This window comes from Schistocerca serialis, chromosome 1, assembly GCF_023864345.2.
Source record: "Schistocerca serialis cubense isolate TAMUIC-IGC-003099 chromosome 1, iqSchSeri2.2, whole genome shotgun sequence".
In the NCBI taxonomy this organism is placed as follows: Eukaryota; Metazoa; Arthropoda; class Insecta; order Orthoptera; family Acrididae; genus Schistocerca; species Schistocerca serialis.
This window is the reverse complement of record NC_064638.1, coordinates 559842993-559866535: the sequence shown is the minus strand read 5'-3', so window position 1 is coordinate 559866535 and position 23543 is coordinate 559842993. Positions and strand designations below refer to the sequence as shown.

The window sequence follows — 23543 nt, the reverse complement described above, 5'->3', positions numbered from 1 at the left end:
ATATATTATCATCAACAAATCAAGAATTATTTCTTATTTTATCAAACATTTTCCTTTCATCAAATCTTTATACTTTTTTACCTCTACTTGATTTTACTTTATTAGAATTATTATCAGAATGTAATGCTCCTCATTGTACAAAATATCTGCATACTTACGTAAATCAGCACCATCAAATTTTCCATCCGCATCGTCCATAGTAATATGTTTTTTAGTTAAAACATTCATTAATCCATCTATAGCTTCAGGTTATTTATGGCCAATAGTTATTTTACCATTTACCATTAAAGTAGTAAACTACTAACAGATTTAAACTGGTCAACAAGTCTTAATCCAAAAGTTGTATCTTCAGAAATGTTGATAGATTATAACAGTATCTTGTGTATATTTATCCTTTTAGAATAATCATCATCCTTTATTTTTCAAACATCACTCTCCTTTATTTTTTCACTGCATCCTGAGTTTGGTACATCTTTTTTCTTTCTTCTTCATACTTATTCAATGCATCTTGTATTCCTGATTCAGTTAATCTATAGTCATACTTACCAATATCATCTTCAGACCAATTGCACAGTTGTTTGATTGGTGATAAACCTCCAAAATCTTGTGTATGATGACAACAGGAATCATCTATTTATCAGCTTCTCTATGTTCTTCAATAGCTTTCAGAATATTATATCCTAAACCTTTGATTTCTTGTTCGATTGCAATGATAACATGTTGACCTATTTCTTTATATTTTTCATATTCTGTTCTTGGCTGTTTTTTCCATTTTTTATACTCTTCTTTTAATTGTTCTTTTACTCTTCTATTTCATCTGGCTTTTTCAAAAACCTCTGGGTCATAGTTTGTAAACAATAACTATGCATTAATAAATTATTTTTAAATGTTTGCCATTCTTGTTTAACGTTTATGTTACTTTTAACCTTCTTGTTCAATATTTTTGAAATGTCGTATTTTATTTCTGAAGTTGCTTTCATTTGGTTTCCTGGTCATACCTGTTGTAAAATATCCAAACTGATCATTCCGGCATTTACTACATATTTTTTTTAAATTTGTCTAATTTCTATTATACTCCACCAACAATCTCACAATGAATATGATTTAAATTTGTGTCACCTTGTCTGAAAATACTTTAAAAATTAAGATTTTTTCAAATTGATTGGTTTGGTATTTTAGAATGGGGTTGAGCTAAGTAAAAACAATCTATTGCTTTATAGTTATCTCTAGAAAAATAGAAGGAAGTCATCAAAAACTACAACTGAATTATTTTGACACTTATCTCAAGAATAATTTCTTCATTGTTTCTGATAAAAGTAGCAATTTTTGGTTAGATTTATCTTCAGCTTTTCAAACATTTTTTATAAATTCTCAGCATTTTGGTTGATCTAAACTTTTAGAATAAATGTAGAAATCATTAATTTTAATATTAATTTCCTTAACAAATCATGAACAAAATCGAGAGTTATCAGTTTCACTCATTCCCTGTGAATGAGAAAAGTAAAATTAATTTCAACATAACCAACAAGAATACAGAAATTAATGTAAATATAGGTGATAGGACGTTACATCCTCACCATGCACAGTTACGTTACACATGAGTTTCGGTATTACTGGTGTTAGTGGTACAGATTATCGACCAACATTGAAAAATCCAATAAAAATTAATCGATAATCATGTGGCAAAACTTATATTATAACCATACAGAAAGGAAATTATATTTTATCTAGAATTGAACATAATTTTATTTCTTCATAGTTCTCTTGAATTTGACTTCAATTGTCACTGATAAGTATGGTAGGTGATATTCTTAGTAATGGGAAAATACATAGTAAGAAAAATGAAATACTTTATCCACTTGGAATACTTGAGGGTTTTTTAAGGATTATAATGGAATTATGTAGGAAGGTGATTTGATTGTATTTTTTATTTGGAGTTCAAGTGCTGGAAATGCTATTTTACGAAGGTCTGATTTCAACCAAGCTGAATTGAAAAACGAGAAAATATACTGAAAAATCCGAAATTCTAATATCTTGTTATGAACTTCAAACTGTAAAAGCTGCAGGATTAAGTGGTAAGAAGATTATTGAGTTAGATACAAATTTCTATAACTCTACAGATTTTGATATTTCATATTTGCTAAATTTCAGATAAATTGTAAAAATAATCAGTCACTTGACTCTTCATTATTCAATCAGATTAAGTTACAGAATATATACCTGAAAATGGAATAAACGAAATTTTCCCATAGGAAATGTGTAATGCTAATCGTCCAAATAACTTTCTGAAAGCTTATGATGCATTTCCAGATTATAAATGAGTTACATTACTTAAAGCAGATACAGACATAATTCCACATAATTTCATAACGAACTATTCTATATCATAACATGACTCATATAAAAATGTTGTTACAGCTCAGAAGACAATTATGAAAATTTTACAACTTTTAATGACAAAATTCCGAATGACACACTTGTATATATAGTAAAAAAAATGGTTCAAATGGCTCTGAGCACTATGGGACTTAACATCTGAGGTCATCAGTCCCCTAGAACATAGAACTACTTAAACCTAACTAACCTAAGGACATCACACACAACCATGCCCAAGGCTGGATTCGAGACTGCGACCGCAGTGGTCGCGCGGTTCCAGACTGAAGCGCCTAGAACCGCTCGGCCACATCGGCCGGCTATATATAGTAATGTATACACCTTTTAATGATTAAATTCCGATGATACACTTGCATACATAGTAATGTATTGTGAAAATAATTTGATTTATGATGTAAAGAACAGAATTTTAACTGAGAGTTTTTAATAGATTATGACAGCATTTTGAATTTTTAAAATCGGTTAGTTAGTTATTGCATGAATTAGCAGTTTCCTCAGCATGAGCAGTAAAGGATGTTAAAACCCATCTGTTGGCTCAAGGCCAAGGCTGTGTGAGGCAAGATAGTAGCTCTGCTTCTACAAAGACTGACGATATACTAAGCACAGTGCGAGTTGACTGAGCTCAATGTGAGTTCTTTCTACAGTACTTCATCAAACCATAGTTTCCTGTTTACTCCATCTCTCTCATGCGAACACAAATGTATCTCTCTCTTCTCTCTCTCTCTCTCTCTCTCTCTCTCTCTCTCTCATGTGTCATTTCTTTAATGAATAACAGATCGCTCTGATGTAAGTTCCATTGACTTTAATATGGGAACATACTTCGCTTTGAAACGTAAGTTATTCTCTTTGAATAACAATTTATTTGTTGTCATTGATATTTTTGTGTTGTTCACAACTCGTCTCTCCAAATAAATGTAATATTGTGAAGAAAATAATTTATTTTAAATGTGAAATAAACAGATGAAAATGGGTGAATTAGAGTCGACTTTATTGCCCGAATACCAACTATACATACAAATTACTGACCTATGTGTTCTGTCGAACTTTGCAGGACTACTTAGACTGAAGGACGGTGATCATAGATCAGATGAAATCATAAGTGCTTCAAATGTGATAAGAGCTCGCCATTTGACAAAGTGTTATCTATCCGCACATGTGTACTTGATAACTACCTACAAAATGAAGTGGTTCAGTTAATTCTGAACTTAGTCTTCGTGACACGTCGTGTACACTGGGTTAGAGGCCTGAAACTTGGAAATAGTGGAAGGTGTTCAACAGGAAATGTTTTTTTATAATAAGTGAACGTAATAAGAAAAATCATTCATTACTATTAATTTTGTATGTATTTATAATAAAATATGCGTTTTTCAATTAAAATAAGTGGGTTAGACATGAAATTTTTACGACAGCATATAAAATCAGCAGGACCTAGTACCTAGATATTTTATCTACTCATAAATGGAAATATAAGGGATTATTGATCCCCTGAGGTTTTCATAGAATGAAATGGTAGTCAGGGGCTTGTATTGTTGGCCATTGTTGTTATATTTGCTTACAGTATGCTTGTGTGTTCGTTGAGTGCACTGCGAGTTGGTAGTCAGTTTAGTATGTGACAGTCCAAACAGTAAGTCGTGAATGGACGATGGGATTTACCAATGCAGAAAAAGCCGCCATGCTCATGGTGGATGGAGAGTGTAGGTGGAATACAGTTCCATAGAATGTGGAGTAAGTGGTGAGATGTCCCAACAGACGTCAACCATCTCGGCAGTTATCTCGGCAGTTATTTATCAGCCTCTTCTGCAAGTTGCGTGAGAGTGGTAGTGTAATGCCTAGACAATATAACATAAGGAAACAAGAGACGACAGAAGAGGGGGCAATTAATGCTCTTTCTGCTGTTGCAGTTGATCTGCACGTTAACTCGCATGAGCCAGGCAAGCGACGTACACACTCTCCATCGACGTAGGTTATATCCCTATCACATCTCTCTCCATCAAACTCTACATGCAAACCGTTTGGAAAATCGTATTAGCTTCTGTACATGGGCATGAAGACAGGATACTCCAGATGGATCATATATCTTGTTTAGTGATCAACCCACATTTACCAACCATGACCAAGTAAACCACCGAAACATACACTGCTGATCTGTTGACAATCCTCTTTGGCTTCGCCAGGTGGAACATCAGCATCCGTGGAGCTTAAACGTGTCGTGTGGGATTGCGAAGCATCAGCTCATAGGCCCATTTTACGCAGCCGGAACACTGAACACGCGGAAGTATCACACCGTTCTAACAGACCATCTACCACAGATCCTAGAAGACGTGCCTCTGCAGAATAGGAGGAACCTGTGGTACCAACTTGATGGCTGTCCAGCCCATAGTGCACGAAATATTATAGCATGTCTTCCCGAAATTTTTCAAAATTGTTGGATTGGTTGCAGAAGGTACAACCTTGGCCAGCTCGTTCCCCGGATTGGACACCTGTGGACTTTTTCCTGTGAGGAAAGCTGAAAGACGCTGGCTACAATCATACACCAATTACGCTCGATGATATGCAAAGACATGTTACTGCAGCCTGCTCGGACATCTCCACTGAAATACTATCACATTTGCAGCAGTCGTTCCATACCGGAATGGAAGCACGTACTGCCGCTATTGGTGGTTATTTTGAATACAAACTGTGATGGTCAGTTTGTCTCACTACTAGTCAGAATCCACATAACTTGTGTATGTACTTGTGTTGTTCTTTACTGTGTGTTACCACAGATATTGTACAAGGATCAGTGCAGGAACTTTTCAAAATAGCACTTCCCCATTTCACAATATTCGCAGAGCAAGTTTTAGGTGATTCATTCTATATAAGGGTCAATACACGGGACAGGAAGTCGAAGTCAACATTATAGATATAGAAGAGGACGTAGATGAAGGTGATAAGGGAGATATGGTAATGCGAGAAGAATTTGACAGAGTACTAAAAGACCTAAGTCGAATCAAGACCCCTGGAGTAGATAACACTCCGTTAGAACTGTTGATAATCATGGTGCAACCAGCCATGACAAAACTCTTTCATCTGGTGTGCGAGATGTATGAGACAGGCGAAATACCCTCAGACTTCACGAAGAATCTAATAATTATAATTCCAAAGAAAAAAGGTACTGATAGATGTGAATACTACCGAACTATCGGTTTAACAAGTCATTGATGTGAAACACTAACAGAAATTCTGTACAGAGGAATGGAAAAACCTGTAGAAGGTGACCTTTGAAGGAGGTCAATTTGGGCTCCGGAGAAATGGACAGACACTGAAGGCAATACTATCCCTAATACTAATCTTAGAAGATAGGCTAAAGAAAAGAAAACCTCCCTTTGTAGACTTCGTAGACTTAGAGAAAGCTTTTGTTGATGTTAAATGAAAGATTCTCCTTGGTATTCTATAGGTACCTAGGGTAAAATACAGGACTCGAAAGGCTATTTACAAGTTGTAAAGTAATCAGATGCTGATTGTAACAGTTGATGGTCAGGAAAGGGAAGCAGTAGTTGAGAAAGGGGTGAGACAGGGTTGTAGCCTATCTCCAATGCTATTCAGTCTGTACAAGTTCTATGAGTTAGGGCGTGGAATGTCAGAAGTTTGAACGTTGTAGGGAAGATAAAACTTCTGGAAAGGGACATGCTATGACTCGCGCTAGGTACAGTGGGCGTCAGTGAAGTGAAAGGATTTCTGATCAGACGAGTATGGGGTAATATCAGAAGCAGTATAAAATGCTGTAAAGGGAATAGGATCTGTTGTAAATAGGGAGGTAGGACAGAGAGTGGGTGAGTTACTGTGAACAGTTCAGGGTTTGCCTTATTTCCACCAAATTGACAGTTAAACAGCACCGACAACAGAAGTTCATGTACACATGCTGTCGTCTCAAGCAGAAAATGAAGAGACAGAGAAAGCATATGAGGATGTTGAACGGGTATTTCAGTAACTAAAGGGAGATGGAAATTTGATAGTCATGGGGGAACTGGAATGCGGTTGTAGGTGAAAGAGTAGGAGAAATGGTACAGGAGAGTAAGGGCTCTGTAGTAGGAATGCGGGAGGAAAAAGACTAATTGAGTTCTGCGGTAAATTTCAGATGGTAATAGCAAATATTCTGCCGAAGAATCACAAGAGGAAGAGGTATACTTGGAAAAGGCAGGGAGAGACAGGAAGATTTCAGTTAGCTTACTACATGGTCAGAAAGAGATTCCGAAATTAGATATTGAATTGTAAGGCGTACCCAGGTGCAGATATTGACTCGGATTACAATTTGGTAATGATGAAGATTACGCTGAAAGTTAAGGGACGACTCATGAAGAATCACTATGCAAAAAAGTGGGATATGGAAGTACTAGGGAATGAAGTTACTGAGATAAAAAGTAGCTCAGTAGGCCCTTCAGTTGAAGAGGCAGTGCAGTTGAAGAGGGATGAATATCTCTAAAAAAAAGTCTCTGCAGTTGGAGAGAAAGACAGGTACAAGGAAGGTAATTGCGGAGAACCCATGGGTAACAGAAGAAATACTTCAGCTGATCGACGAAAGAAAGAAGTACAAAAAAGTTCAGGAAAATTTAGAAATACAGAAATACAAATTACTTAGGAAAGAAGTGCAGCGAAGCTGAGGCGAAATGGCTACATGAAAAATGTGAAAAAATCGAAAATGAAATGATAAATGAAAAGCACCAGTTTGCTTTTGTTCTACAATATTACTTTTATTGCTAACCGGTTTTCGGCTTACAAGGCCATCTTCAGACACGTAAATGTCTGAAGATGGCCTTGTAAGCCGAAAACCGGTTAGCAATAAAAGTAATATTGTAGAACAAAAGCAAACTGGTGCTTTTCATTTATTATAATGTTGTTCAACCAAGAACCGACGGAAGATTCTGTTGATATGAAAATGAAATGATTGTCGGAAGCACTGTCTCAGCATATAGACAGTCAACACAGACTTCAGTGAACTTAAAAGCAACGACAGTAACATTATCCAGGTGGGAGGAAGCGCCGCTCCCCGGTGGATTTGTGTGGGGGTCCAGTGAGCTGGCCAGTCTGTGGATGGTTTTTAGGCGGTTTACCACCTGCCTCGGCGAATGCTGACTGGTTCCCCTTATTCCGCCTCAGCTACACTACGTCGGCGATTTCTGTGCAAAGTTCTCTAAGTACGGGCACACCACCATTACTGTACCAACCAAACATAGGGGTTACACTCATCTGGTGTGAGACGTTCCCTGGGTGGTCCACAGGGGGCCGAACCGCACAATAACCCTGGGTTCGTTGTGGGGCGATGCAGGGGTGAAGTGGATTGCGGTAGTCGTCATGGGGTTGTGGTCCACTGTGGCTGCGGCGGGGTCGGAGCCTCTCCGTCGTTTCTAGGTACCCTGTTAACATAACATAACATAACAGTAACATTACGAGCGTTATGGAATTCAACGAGGGCCTGTATGAAGGAGATCACTTAGCTGATGAAGTGATAAAAGAAGAAACAAGACTTGATAGGGAAGTTCTAGGGAATTCAGTATTAGAATCAAAATTTAGAAGAGCTTTGGAAGACTTAAAATCAAATAAAACAATAGGGATAGATAACTTTCCATCGGAATATCATCAGGGGAAGTGGCAAACGAACGATTATCCACGTTGGCGTGTGGAATAAATGAAGACATGCGCGGAAAAATGAGCTAATGTAAAAGCTTAGAGATAAGTGTTTCCAGCTGTTAGTCGGTACGGTAACTATCAAAATTGACGTTGGTCTCACCCCAAAATATCATTTAGGGATGAGACCAACGTCAATTTTGATAGTTCCAACACCCTGCAACAGATGGCAATACTTACCTCTAAGTTCTTATATTTCAAGTTTAGCCCGTTTTCCTCTCACGTCTTCATACGACTCTGGGGATATACTAACAGACTTCCGGAAAAAAAACAACCACACAATTTCCAAGATAGCAACAGCCAACAACTGCAAGAATTATGGCAGAATCACTCAATAATTCTTCCATCCAAGTTGCTGCCAAGAGTAATACGCAAGGAGAATGGAAAACGACAGTGAGAATCTTAACATCGGTGATGACGAAGTAAATGAAGTTAAGGAATTTTATTATCTAGGCAACAAAATAAGCCATGACGGACGGAGCAAAGAGGATATGAATAGCAAACTAACACTGGGAGAAAGCGCATTCCTGGCCAAGAGAAGTCTACTGGTGTCAAACGTAGGCCTCACTGTGAGGAAGAAATTTCTGAGAATGTACATCTGGTGCACGTAATTGTATGGTAAGGAGACATGGACTTTGAGGAAACTGGAACAGAGGAGAATAGAAGAGTTTTAGATGTAGTGCTACAGAAAAATGTTGATAATTGTGTGAGCTAATAAGGTAAGTAATGAGGAAGTTCGTTGTAGAATCGGAGAGAAAAGGAATATAGGAAAACACTGACAATAAGAAGTGAGAGGAAGATCGGGTATCTGTTAAGACATCAGGAAATAACAGCCATTGAGTCAGAGCGGCAGATAGAGAGTACAAAACGTAGAGAAAGACAGAGATTGGTATACATCCGGAAAATAACTGAGTACATAGTTTGCAAGTGCTACTGTGAGATAAAGGAAAAAGAGATCACAAAAACAAAACAAGAATAATGGAACGTAGGCGAATTAAATAAAGTGATACTGAAGGGATTATATTACAAAATGACACATGTAAAGTGGTTTATGGGTTTTGCTATTTGGGCAGCAAAATAACTGATGGCCGAAGTAGAAAGGATATAAAGTGTAAACTAGCAATGGCAAGAAAAGTTTCTGAAGTGTTTCTGAAGACGATCAAATGTAGATGTAAGTATTAGGAAGTATTTGCCTGGAGTGAGGCCAGGCATGAAAATGAGAATGCAACTTGGACTATAAACGGTTTAGACACAAAGAGAATAGAAACTTTTGAAATGTGGTGCTACATAAGAATGGTGAACATTAGATGGGTAGATCATGTAACTAACGAGGAGAAACTGAACAGAAATGGGGAGAAAAGAAATTTATGGCACAACCTGAGTAGAATCGGTTGATAGAATGCATTCCAAGACATTGAGGGATCACCAGTTTAATACTGAAGGAAAGTGTGGAGGATATAAATCATAGAGGAAGACCAAGAGATGAATACATTAAGTAGATTCAGAAGGATGTAGGTTTTTCGGATATGGAGAGGCTTGCAGAAGATACAGTAGTATTGAGAGCTGCATCAGGAAAGTCTTCAGACTGAAGATCACAATAACAACAACACAGTGTACGAAGAGCACGAATGAACTCTTATTCTAACAAGTATATTAAATCAGTGTGGAGTAAGACAATGGTGAAAAAAAGAAATTGTTTCTCAACTCTCAATTTTTTTACTGCGATACTTGAAATCCCCTGCTCCATCATCGCTACAAAGTTGACGTCGTGGAAGAAATGACTGGAGTACTTTCTCGAACACAGCAGTACATTAACTGGACAAACCACTCACCTGGACACATCCAAACACGTTCACTGACGATACAAACTTCCACCCACTCGTCTCTGATTGGCCATCATTTTACAGCTACAGCTGCACAGCGATGAATTTCCGAACGTAGCCTATCTTAGTAGTTTTTTTTCTCCACCCGGTATATTAGTGACAGGAAACCTTTCCTGAAAGTATCTTTGTGTAACGCAGTTTCATAAGAAAGTGAAATGTGAAAGATAAACAATACAGACAAGGAGAGAAAAGATAGTTTCAAAATTTGATAACTAGAGAAGAGAGCTGAAGATTAGACGAGTAAACTGAGTAATTAACGTGGATGTACCGAATCGCACTGGGGAGATATGAGGTTAATGGCGCAATGTGACTAAAAGAAGGGATAGAGTGACAGCACACATCCCAATACATAAAGAAGTAGAAGGGAGAAATCAAGGTATGGAAACAGTAAGTAGGTTCCAACGGTTGCAGGGAATCGTAGTTATGATAGACATGGGAAAGGTTACACAGAATATACTTGTATGGTGAGCATCAATCTGACTTTCGGACTGATGACTATGACAACAAGTTAATAAAAACTTACGAATTTTATTCAAAATTTTTATTTGTTTAAAGAAACTGTACAAATTAATTAAAGGCATATTTTCATTGTATCTTAAATAAATAAGGATCAGAAAAACGTCTCTGACCACTTTTAATCTCTGGTGTATGGAACCTTGTAATACATGGGGAGTTGGCTCGTTCTGTGCAGGGAACACAGCGTGTTGGCAAGCAGGAGTCCGTCACGAACGATCGTCACAGGGAGAAGAGCAGTGCGACGGTGGTGGCCAGCATGAGTGCGACCGCAGGGCCCAGTGCAGCGGCGCCATCGTCGCTGTCCTCTTCAACTTGGCAGCCGTTGGAGTCCTGAGGCGTGTCTGTGTACCGGCTGCGAGGGAGTCCTAGTTCCTCCAGCTTCGCATCCACTTGCTGCGTCAGCTCCTCAGACATGTCACTCGTCCGTGAGAGCAGCCACGAGTTTTCTGAAAAAGTGTACGAGGTGGCGTTACGACAATCACTTGAAAACTTTAGCATATCAGGTGTGTAATTACCAGTGGCATAGCTGTGAAGTAACCTGTGTAAGGGGCTGTGCAAGGGGGTGTGGGGTTCCCAAGCCTATAATGCTCAGAATAGTGTGTACTGTTTATAAACCTCAATAAGTCACTACTGACAGAGAAACAGGGTACCCCAACGCTGAAATTGGTCTGTGATGTCTAAAAAGAACAGTAAATCGCCGTATTCCAATTATGGTAAGAGCAATGTATAAGTCATGTTAGGCTCATCATGGGGAGTAATGTGAAACCTTCATACATACCTGTATTCATAGCAGTGCATGGAGAGAAGGGTCACTAAGAGACACTAGGTAATGAAATGGGGACTCCATGTTGATGACATTGGTATGTACAGTCTAGAAACCTCAGTAAGGCACATCAGTTGGAGCAATGGGGGAGCCTCATGCTGATAGTGGTATCCGCAATCCAGAAATCTTAGTGACACATTTGAGATGGAGGAATGAGGGCGCCCATAGTGAGAATGGTATACACAGGGGCTGAGTAAGGCACACTAAATGGAGACATAGGGGCTGTCCATGCCAAGAGTAGCATGGATTGATCGGAAAGGTCAGTAAATTACATTAAGCCAACAGTGGTAAGCACAGTGCATAGTCTTAATAAGGAGGCACATTAAAGGGAGCAATCAGGGATCCTCATACATACTCAGCGTGTTATGTAGAGGGCTAGCACATCAACATACACCAGATAAATCAATGGAGACCTACCACGTCGAGAGTGGATTATGAACCTCAGTAAGTCATGCCAGGAAATGAGTTTTGTGGGGACTCAAAAGCTCGACCTGAATTACTTCAGAAATAACGCCCAGTCGTAGAGGAATGATATCTGTTCACTGGTTTCAGTGAATTCCCTTCTCTCTTAGCGGACATGTAGCAAACAGGCTACAGTTCATGGATTGCCTATACCTTCACAGCAGGTCACTTTCTAGAAATGAAAAAGAGTGCATCACCATGCTTTTGAGGAGGCTAGAGACGTGGCCTACTGCCTAATAGGTCTTGGGGAATACTATGTGTTGATGTGTTGTAAATAACGACTAAAGACAGAGATGCACTCCGAAAAATAGCCTCAAAAAGTAGTATCAGGTCAGATGAACTGTCGTGGCACACCTGAAGGCCGAAAACTGCATAGCATCAAGGCCTACTAGTGGTTCAAAAATGGTGAACACTATGGGACTTAACATCTGTGGTCATCAGTCCCCTAGAACTTAGAACTACTTAAACCCACCTAACCTAAGGACATCACACACATCCATGCCCGAGGCAGGATTCGAACCTGCGACCGTAGCAGTCGCGCGGTGCCTACTAGTGAAACTGTCCCATACCACCTTTCATGCACATTACATACTACTCTTGGCATGGTGGTCACTCATTCATTCAACTGTATGCCTTACTGAGCATACCCACTACTCCAAGCATGCAGACACCATTTCATCATATTATGTACCTTATTAATGTTTATTGACTGTATGTACGAGTCTCGGAATGGACACCCACATTGCTATAACCCATGTCCGCTACAGAGCTTGTACACTGTGCGTACTTCACTTAGGATGGCGTTCCCTGTGCCTTACTGAGATTTATAGACTGTATGCTGTCCGTATGGGCTGCCTAGGGCTCCACCTCATGTGTGTTATTGGGCATGTACACAGTGGAATGTGAATACCAATCTAGGCATGAGGATCATCAAGTGCTCCTTCTAATGTGCCTTAATGAGCTTTGTAGGATGTGCATACTCTCAGAATGGGGCTTCAACATTGCTCCATCTGGTGAGCCTGGGGTGATTTATAAATTGCATATACTAACATCAGTACAGGGCATGTTCTAGTGTTCTCATTTGATGCTATCGCAAGTAACTTCTCCATGGAATTCTTGTTATTTTCTTTTCACTGGTCTGAGTGAAGATAGCGAGATCGTCTGCAGAAGCTAGGCACTTTACTTTGATTCTCTGTCCTAAGCTCCCAATTCCTTTCTCCCATTCTTTGATGTCTTTATTTAAAACTATATTAAACAGAAGTGGTGAGAGGGAATCTTCTTGTCGAACTTTTGTGCGTACTTCAAAAGCCTCAAGTATTTCACCAAGGAACTTCACTTGAGATGATGCGTCCATGAGAGTCCGTCACATCATTCGCCTAGTCTTGCTGCCTACTCTGAGTTCTTCCGAAGTGTGCAGAATGGTTTGTCCGTCAACAGAGCCATATGCCTTCTTAAAGCCCACAAAGGTGACAAACGTGTCGCACTTCCACATATCCATAACATTGTCTTCAGATACCAAATCTGCTCAGCACACCATCTACCTTCACTGAAATTTGCTCGGTATTCACCAATCAAATTATTTGCTTGCTGTTCAACCATGTTACAGAGAGCTTTGGATAAAATCCTTTACTTAAATGGTAGAGGAGATAGGCCTCTTGTTGGTGTCTGCCCTATCACCTCTTTTATAAAACGGATGTATAATAGCTTCCTTCCAGTCCTTTGCAATCGTTTCAGTTTTCCATATTTCTTTTAAGAGTGCATAAATTCTTCTTATAAGGTCACGTCCTCCTACTTTTAACGTTTCTGAAGTCATGCCATCCCGTCCAGGAAAGTTGTGTCTCTGGCTTGTGATTAGACTATTACTACAGATGAATTTACAATAAAAATAAACTCCACTCAGGGCCAAGAGGGAGGATAGCAGATCGACAGAGGGGTGGGAGGAAATGGACATAGAGAGGGGAAAGAAGGAGATGGACCTGAAGACCTGAAGAGATAGAGAGAGAGAGAGGGGTGGGGGGGGGGGGCAGGGGGTTGGAGAAGATGATCAAAGAGATGGGGAGGAGATGATGGAGAGAGAGGAAGAAGAAGGAGAAGACAAGCATAGAGAGAGGGAGGAGGAGACAGAGACAGGACGGAGAAGGAGATCAGGATGTATATACAATTTCCATATATATTAGAAGCCTGTATTTTCTCTTTTATTTATTTTCCATTAAGCTAGACTGAGCCACAGTAACACGTGGCTGCATACAGCTCGTGTATACACGATCCAGTCACATTAGTGCGACTACAGCCTAACGTCAACGTGGAATAAGGTACCACAGACACATGTGACAGTGACAGCAGTGGAGGCTGTATAAGGAATGTCGGAAGGACGCAGAAAACACTGCATTAGTTATCGTAATGCGGAAATGGAGCCATTTCTCTGACGTCCAAAAGGGCATGATTATTGGCCTTGAGGCGAAGGGTCGAATCGTTTTGGAAGCGGAAAAGTTAGTAAACTATTCGTGTGCCGCCATGATTAAGGTATATCTTCCATGACAAAATGGTGCTACCCAGAGCTGGCGCTGAGGCAACTGTGGTGGGCCACAGGTAATAGATTACAGTGGTGACTAATGGCTGCAGAAATGTGTAAGAGTGAATAGATGTTAACTGTTGGGCAATCCCAGATGAACCTATGGGCTACCAACAGTGTCTCCTCAACGACCGTTCAGCGAACATTACTGTGCATGGGTCTCCTTAGTGTAGGAGATCATGCAACCACACTGACTGCTGTTCATCAGCGACAAGGACTGGAATTTGTACGTCAGTACTGAAAATGGACGGCCACTGAGTGGCGACAGGTGACCTTTCCATATGATTCACATTTTATGCTCATCAGACAGATAGTCAGTCGTTGGTGTACACGGCCCTGTAACAATCGTCGGAAGTGTCCAGGCCAGAGGAGGGAGCATTCTGGTCTGGGGAACGTTTCCATGGCATTCCCTGCATGATCTGGTCATTCAGGAAGACACAGTGGGTCAACATAAGTATGTTTCTATCTTTGGGGACCACGTCTATTCAGTACATGCAGTTTGATTTGTCCTCGGCATGATGGCATCGACCAGCAGGACAATGTAGCATGTTGCACAGCTCGCAGTGTACGTACTTGAGTCTAAGAGCACCGGGATGAATTTAGTATACTCCCATGACCACCAAACTCCCCGGATTTAAACCGAATGGAGAATCTTTGGGACCACCTCGATTGGGCTGTTCCTGCTTCTTATCTGAACCGAGAAACCTATCGCAGTTGGCCACAGCGCTGGAGTCGGCATGGCTCCACATCCATAGCGGTAACTTCCAGAACTTTACTGACTCTCTTTGTGCTCAACTGCACTGGAAAATATGGTTATTCAGGCTTTTTACAGGTGGTCTTATTTATGTGACTGGAACATGAATATCAATATTGTGAAAATTAACTACCCTCTAACATTCCGTTGCGTTATACTCTACGTTAGTTTTATGTCTAAAGATCCGTTAAGAATGACATACTCTGCTCTGTTTGCTATGAAATCATCAGTGCAGTCACGTAGCTAGTTTGATGCGCTAGCACTTTGTTCATTTGGCAGCAATGCGCAACTGTATTAAAGTCCGGGGACATGATATCTCCCAGAGCATCGGTATATGCTGTTTTCAGGAACATGAAGACAAACACGGCAATCTGATTTCACACTATCGCTGTTTTCGGAAAGCATGTTGATCCCTTCAGGGGAGACAGTCAGTGTTCAGAAAAGTCATAAAACAACATCTTGAAACATCCGAAACTCTACTGCAGAACGACGTCAGAGCAGTAGGCGTGAAGTCAACCACCATTCTTGAAAACGGGACTGATTTGTTTTTCCTATCACAGGGAATGCTTTGGGTCTCCAGCGATCTACTCGACACTACTGCTAGAAGAGAAGCAACTTGTTTCATATGTAAACAGCACTGGATAATAAAGGATAAACACTTACCCGTTATGTTGGAGGTTTCATCTGTAGGCTCCCTGCAGGCCCAGACAATTGAGTAGCTGTCGTAGTCAGTATCCAGTACCCAATACGGACCTGTCACTGTCAACACACATGAAATAAGCAAGTCTGGACACAAAAATACAGGGTGTTACAAAAAGGTACTACCAAACTTTCAGGAAACATTCCTCACACACAAATAAAGAAAAGATGTCATGTGGACATGTGTCCGGAAATGCTTAATTTCCATGTCAGTATGTGCTGTACTTCCTCGATTCACCGCCAGTTGGCCCAATTGAAGGAAGGTAATGTTGACTTCGGTGCTTGTGCTGACATGCGACTCATTGCTCTACAGTACTAGCATCAAGCACATCAGTACGTAGCATCAACAGGTTAGTGTTCATCACGAACGTGGTTTTGCAGTCAGTGCAATGCTTACAAATGCGGAGTTGGCAGATGCCCATTTGATGTATGGATTAGCACGGGGCAATAGCCGTGGCGCGGTACGTTTGTATCGAGACATATTTCCAGAACGAAGGTGTCCCGACAGGAAGACGTTCGAAGCAATTGATCGGCGTCTTAGGGAGCCCGGAACATTCCAGCCTATGACTCGCGACTGGGGAAGCCCTAGAACGACGACGACACCTGAAATGGACGAGGCAATTCTTCGTGCAGTTGACGATAACCCTAATGTCAGCGTCAGAGAAGTTGCTTCTGTACAAGGTAACACTGACCACGTCATTGTATGGAGAGTGCTACGGGAGAACCAGTTCTTCCGGTACCATGTACAGTGTGTGCAGGCACTATCAGCAGCTGATTGGCCTCCACGGGTACACTTCTGCGAGTGGTTCATCCAACAATGTGTCAATCATTTCAGTGCAAATGTTCTCTTTACGGATGAGGCTTCATTCCAACGTGATCAAATTGTAAATTTTCACAATCAACACGTGTGGGCTGACGAGAATACGCACGCAATTGTGCAATCACGTCATGAACACAGATTTTCTGTGAACGTTTGGGCAGGCATTGTAGGTGATGTCTTGATTGGGCCCCATGTTCTTCCACCTACGCTCAATGGAGCACGTTATCATGATTTCATACGGGATACTCTACTTGTGCTGCTAGAACATGTGCCGTTATATGTGGTTCACGCATTATGGAGCTCCTGCACATTTCCATGGCCTCCACGCTCTCCTGACCGCAACCCTCTTGACTTTCATTTATGGGGGATTTGTAAGCTCTTGTCTACGCAACCTCGGTACCAAATGTAGAGACTCTTCGTGCTCGTATTGTGGACGGCTGTGACACAATATGCCATTCTCCAGGGCTGCATCAGCGCATCAGGGATTCCATGCGACGGAGGGTCGATGCATGTATCCTCGCTAACGGAGGACATTTTGAACATTTCCTGTAACAAAGTGTTTGAAGTCACTCTGGTACGTTCTGTTGCTGTGTGTTCCATTCCATGATTAATGTGATTTGAAGAGAAGTAATAAATGAGCTCTAACATGGAAAGTAAGCGTTTCTGGACACATGTCCACATAACATATTTTCTTTCTTTGTGTGTGAGGAATGTTTCCTGAAAGTTTGGCCGCACCTTTTTGTAACACCCTGTATACATGTAAGTTTTCTACATCTTCCCGTGTAAAAAGAAATTTCTTTGGTTAACACTTTAATCGAATGGTATTTAGAAATAGTGTACCATTTCATCTTTTAAACAATATTATATGCTCACTGCCACTTCCGTTATACATCCACTAGTGGAATCAATACCTTCTTGAGGTTGCTGGTGTATGTAGCAGACGTCACATGCAAATTACATGATACTGACCTGTCACACCTGGGAAGTGCACCGTGAATTTGGCCTCTCCGGAGTCAGGGTCGTCCGACTCGGCCCAGCCGATGATGTCGTTAAAGGTCCCAGTAGATGCGCTGAACAGTCTGTTGTGTACGGTCACGTTGTTCTCGCCAGCCACTGTGTACTCCGCCGTGATGCACTGGCCGCCCTCCTCGAACGGAGCCTCTCCCAACCTGGCGATCTCGTACCACACGCCCTGATACTGCGCAAACATACAGGAGGCAAAGTGGTCAGTAGCATGTCAGTCAGAAGTTCACAGCTGCAACCGCCATAACTACATCGGGGGTTACCTTAGAAGTGTCAAATTCCGTGGCAGCCGGCTTGTCGCATGTGCTGACTCTGACAGTGCACTGTTGTGGATCCTGTGGGGTGTCCGTGTAGCGGCTCCGTGGCAGATCCAGCGCCTCCAGCCTGCCATTCACCTGCTGCTCCTGCTCTTCTGTCAGCTGGGCTCTCCGTGACAGGATCCAGGAGTTCTCTGCAAAACATACCGTATGGCTTGTTAGCATTTGCCAATTTTGCTACTTTCAAATTCAGATTCGCAGATTTCAACAGTCACTTTCGACTGTCTATTCTTTCTTGTTGAACGACATATAGCTGACTAATTGATGAATACTGTGTGCTCTAGCATATTTTGTTCACTCATCTGGCCCTGAGAGAAATTCAATAAACATAGTTATTGCATTACGCTTGATTCACATATGGACGATGTACGAAGATGGTTCGTTAAGTGAAAATAAATTTCTCGAGTGGACATTTCCCTACTATGATATTTACGTCTAGCCCCCTTCAGATGAAACATAATGCAATACATTACAATGTGTGATGATTTACAGTCATGGTTTGCACATATAAATGTGGCTATAGCTTCGATAAAGATTCTCGCCATTCCTCACCGAGTAGTGTAGCAGTCTCGTGAGAGCTTTAGGAGGAACACGTTTGTACTGAATCCCGTGCAGAATCACGACAGTGCTACATAAGTCTGTCTTTGTGACGGTCAGTCATTGTAGTAATATTTTATCAATATATATTGTAACCCTGTTGACGTTAACGATCGGTGCCGCCTTGTGATTCTGCTGTAGAAATTGGTCGATCCAACACTATTCTCGTTAATCAATAGAACTGTTATCAAAGTATCTCCAAATCACGCAGTTATTCACTTTTTTAAATAAAATATACGCGTCAGAAGCTATTTCATGCTTAAACAAGTTATCATTTTTCTTGTACTGCGCAAAAATTTCGCTGATAACAGCGCTTTTTACGTATGTTGACTGGATATTACCTGAGTTATTTAATTTGTGTAAAAGAATTCTATAGCATATAGATGGTAATAGCGTAGTCAAGTCGCGTCTGAAATAGATTGCATACAATTTTTATTTGCTAGGACAAGCAAGAACATGCATTCTAATAGATTTATATCAATTATTCGTTTGTAGGGAGTCCTTGACATAAATGCTGCAATATTTATGTTCCGACCTAAATCCTCAGACTGTATGCAAAGGGCATAAGCGAGTTAGCAATAAATTGTACTTCTTCAAAATAAAATCCCATGTTACCGTTCTATCAGGTTGGTGTGTATATTCGTTGCGTTTTCCCAAAAGTTCACAACAGATACGAATAAAAAGGTACTCTGGTCATGAATAATCTATTTTTCTTCAGTATTTACAACAGTTTGTCAACGCTAGGGTAACTCTTCGATTCCGCGACCGTAGGAATCACGTGGTTTTCAGGCAAAGAACTCATCCAGTCATGTTCGGAGCATATTTTCATCTGGCATGATGTTCGTTGGAGGTTGTTCGACAGAGAGCGGAAAAGATGAAAATCTGATGGCGCAAGATTAGGTGAATAAGGTGGGTGCGGAACGACTTCCCAACGCAGTTTCAGTATAGTGTCTTTCTTGACAGTCTAGCAGAATGCAAGTGGGCATTATCATGGAGTATCATGACTTTACGCAGGCTTCCTGGTCATTGTTCTTTGACTGAGTCTGCAAGACGTCTCAATGGTTGACAGTACGTATCAGCAGCGATGGCTACATCTCGGGGAAGCAATTCGTAGTACAACACACCGTCGCCGTTCCATGTTATCTTTTGTGGATGTGCGAAGGTCTTTGTAAGTGGAATTTCTGCTTTGCTTGGGCTCATCGATTCCTTTCTTTTCCTTCTGTTGGCGTAAAGACACCACGCCTCGTCACCAGTAACGAAACAGGATAGGAATGGCAGGTATTGTTCACAAGCCAACTGAGGACGAGAAAGCAGAGATGCACATACAGCTGAGCCGTGGCTATTTTTATCTTGGCGGCATGCAATTTCACTGGCGTCACTAACGACTTTGGTTGCCAATGTCGATTTGATCGTGTGCCGCGAGCTAAGGTCTTTGGTCGAAGTGTGTATGTTGTTGGTTTGGTGGGGCCTGGAGAGGGAGTTGGCTGAAGGGCACGTGTTTGGAAGCGGCGAATGGTTAAATTGGTCAGGGACAAGCCATGCCGGACCGCTTAAGGATTGGTAGCGGCGAGCTGTGGCAAGACATACGGACGTCACACGCAAGCTGTTCGGTAAGTTCCAGGCCTACTCTGCAAGCTCAAATGTTATGGCACCTCGACGACCACCTGTACCTATTGGAGGCAATAACACCCTGGCTGGACGCTTGCCAAGTCACGGCTCCTTCGAACATGAGTGAAGTTAAGTGTTGTTTTCTTATTTCTGAGTAGTTGATATTGTAAGGCCACGTCTGTGTTATGTATGAAGATGGTATCTGTTCTTTTGGACATGTTCGAAAGAAACAGATACCATCTTCATATATAGTTAAGGCTAACAGGCCATTGACCTTCTCCTTCTGTGCTGGATGCACACACATTGCCCGAACTCTTACGAGACTCGGTAAAATTGTCTGCCTTGAGTAATGAGTGTAATGGGCAGGGGCACTACGAATGTAGTGTGTGGACATTAAGTTGGAATGTGGGTTTCACGTGGAGCGTGCAAGGGATAAATCCCTGCAGTCGCACTATCCTTTGTACCCTCGGTGACTCAGACTGATAGAGCATCAGCCATGTAAGCAGGAGGTCCTGGGGTCGATTCCCGGTCAGGGTACACATTTCAAACTGTTCCCATTCATGTATGTCCGCAGCTCGTGGTCGTGCGGTAGCGTTCTCGCGTCCCACGCCCGGGTTCCCGGGTTCGATTCCCGGCGGGGTCAGGGATTTTCTCTGCCTCGTGATGACTGGGTGTTGTGTGATGTCCTTATGTTAGCTAGGTTTAAGTAGTTCTAAGTTCTAGGGGACTGATGACCATAGATGTTAAGTCCCATAGTGCTCAGAGCCATTAGAGCCCCCATTCATGTATATCAACGCCTGTCGACAGCTTAGGGTCTTGATTTAATTATCATTTCATTCTGTGTTATGTAGAACTGGATCAGTTATGTAAACACAACTATGAGTGACTGAGTGCATGATCATTGGTGAGTGTTACTGATTGCAATTTGTGTTCCGGGCTATATGCCATGCAAGTGTATGAGTGTTCCCTGTTATAAGGTCCACAGATGGAATTGCATTATAACATAATCTGTGTGGGAGGCAAAGCAACCATTGTAGATGAGTATGCTTTAGTTATTGCATCAGCAGGCGCTGGTATTTTCACTTCTGAATAATAGTAATTTTAAGGAGAGGTAAACTTGTATCGGTAGTCGCTTGTGCGATTATTTCAAATTTTCTGCACCTCAGGTATTTTTGTGTGTAGCGTTATTTGTGCAGATTTCTGCACAACCTCATGAATCCATGGACCCTGCATGTCATGAGGGAACTGTTCAAGCTAGTGGAGGCTCTGTAATGACGTAGGGCGTGTGCAGTTGGTATGATGTGGGACACCTGATACGTCGAGATACGGCTCTGGCAGGTGACACGTACATAAGCATCCTGTCTGATCACCTGCATCCATTCAACTCCATTGTTCATTTCGAAGGACTTGGACAATTCCAGCAGAATAATGCGAAACCCCACACGTCCAGAATTGCTACAGACTGGCTGCAGCAACATTCTTCTGAGTTTAAATGCTTCCGATGACCATCAAATTTACCAGACATGAACATTAAAGCATATCTGCGATGCATTGCAACGTGCTGTTCAGAAGAGATCTCCAACCCCTCGTCGCCTCCGGATTTATGGGGAGCCTTGCAGGATTCGAGGTGTCAATCCCTCAAACACTACTTCAGACATTGTTCGAGTCCATGTCACGGCGTGTTGCGGCACTTCTGCACGTTCGCTGGGGCCCTACACGATTAGGCAAGTGTACCAGTTTCTTTGGCCCTTCAGTGTAAATTCAAATAGTCGCAGCCCTTAGGCTCCTTAATTGTATTGGTAAATAAATGTTTGTAATGTGTTTTCTGACATCAAATATCTTAAAGTAGTAGGGAGGTGAATCTCTGTAAAAACATTATACAGGGACATCAGGAGTGACTTGAAAAAGCAAATGCGTTATTTCTTACTCTTTTGGGTTTGAGAAAATAAATATGCGTAAAAGCCAAGTTAAGGAACATTGGTTTAACATTCTGAAACAAGGACGTAACTTTATTAGCTACGACGACTGTCAAGAAGCCTAAAAGGCAAAATCATTAATGATCAGCAATGGGGATCTACAGCGTGTCACTTTTAACTCAGAAGTGAATATTGGTGCAGTAACGATATTTTCTTATCAGTTTATAGTAATCTATCACAGTAAGACCGCTGAGCTTAGGAAACGCGGCGTGTTGAAGTGTCACTGCACGAAATGTTCTGCACAGTCTTTCACCACAATGAAACTGAACTTACATAAGTGCAGACATGTAACTCCTAAAGTGAAATAGTGGAATTATTTGAAAAGAACTTCAATTGTGCGTACAATCATTCCCTGCATGAACAACTACGCTGAAGAGCCAAAGAAAGTGGTACGCCAGCCTAGTATCATATAGGGCCCCCGCGAGCACGTAGGAGTGCCACAACAAGACGTGGCATGGACTCAAGTAATGTCTGAAGTAGTGCTCGAGGGAACTGACACCATGAATCCTGCAGGGCTGTCGATAAATCCGTAAGAGTACCAGGAGGTGGACACCCCTTCTGAAGAGCACGTTGCAAGGCATCCCAGATATGCTCCATAATGTCCATGTCTGGGGAGTTTGGTAGCCAGTGTAAGTGGTGAAGTGGAACCCTCCATCGGTAATGCTGGAATTCAATATGGTTTTGGCCCACCCTTAGCCTTGATGACAGCTTCCACTCTCGCAGGCATACGTTCAATCAGGTGCAGGAAGGTTTCTTGGAGAATGACAGCCCATTCTTCACAGAGTGCTGCACTGACGAGAAGTATCGATGTCGGTCGGTGAGGCCTGGCACCAAGTCGGCGTTCCAAAACATCCCAAAGATGTTCTATAGGATTCAGGGATTCAGGTCAGGACTCTGTGCGGGCCAATCAAAAATGGCTCTGAGCACTATGGGACTCAACTGCTGAGGTCATTAGTCCCCTAGAACTTAGAACTAGTTAAACCTAACTAACCTAAGGACATCACAAACATCCATGCCCGAGGCAGGATTCGAACCTGCGACCTTAGCGGTCTTGCGGTTCCAGACTGCAGCGCCTTTAACCGCACGGCCACTTCGGCCGGCCGCCAATCCATTACAGGGATGCTATTGTCGTGTAACCATTCCGCCACTGACGTGCGTTATGAACAGCAGCTCTATCGTGTTGAAAGATGCAGTCGCCATCCCCCATTTGCTCTTCAACAGTGGGAAGCAAGAAGTTAAGTAAAACTCAATGTAGGCCTGTGGTGGAAATTTTTTTGGAAATTTGTGGTAAGGTCTTATGGGACAAAACTGCTGAGGTCATCGGTCCCTGAGCTTACAAACCACTTAATATAACGTAAACTAACTTACGCTAAGGACAACACACACTCGAACCTCCGACGGGTGAGCCGCGCGGACAGTGGCAAGGGGCCTAATA

The 23543-nt window shown here is 41.7% G+C and overlaps 1 protein-coding gene across 1 annotated transcript in view; it reads right to left on the bottom strand.

The window, feature by feature from the left end:
• Positions 1–10676: 10676 nt before the first annotated feature.
• The window catches only part of LOC126415640 (uncharacterized), a 98897-nt gene continuing 86030 nt past the window's right edge, over positions 10677–23543 (bottom strand). The window contains exons 19-22 of the mRNA XM_050083448.1: positions 17874–18061; positions 17557–17785; positions 15732–15854; positions 10677–10903 (exon numbers count right to left, since the gene is read on the bottom strand). Coding sequence (XP_049939405.1) covers positions 10677–10903; positions 15732–15854; positions 17557–17785; positions 17874–18061 — 767 coding nt within the window. The remainder of the gene's footprint in view (positions 10904–15731; positions 15855–17556; positions 17786–17873; positions 18062–23543) is intronic.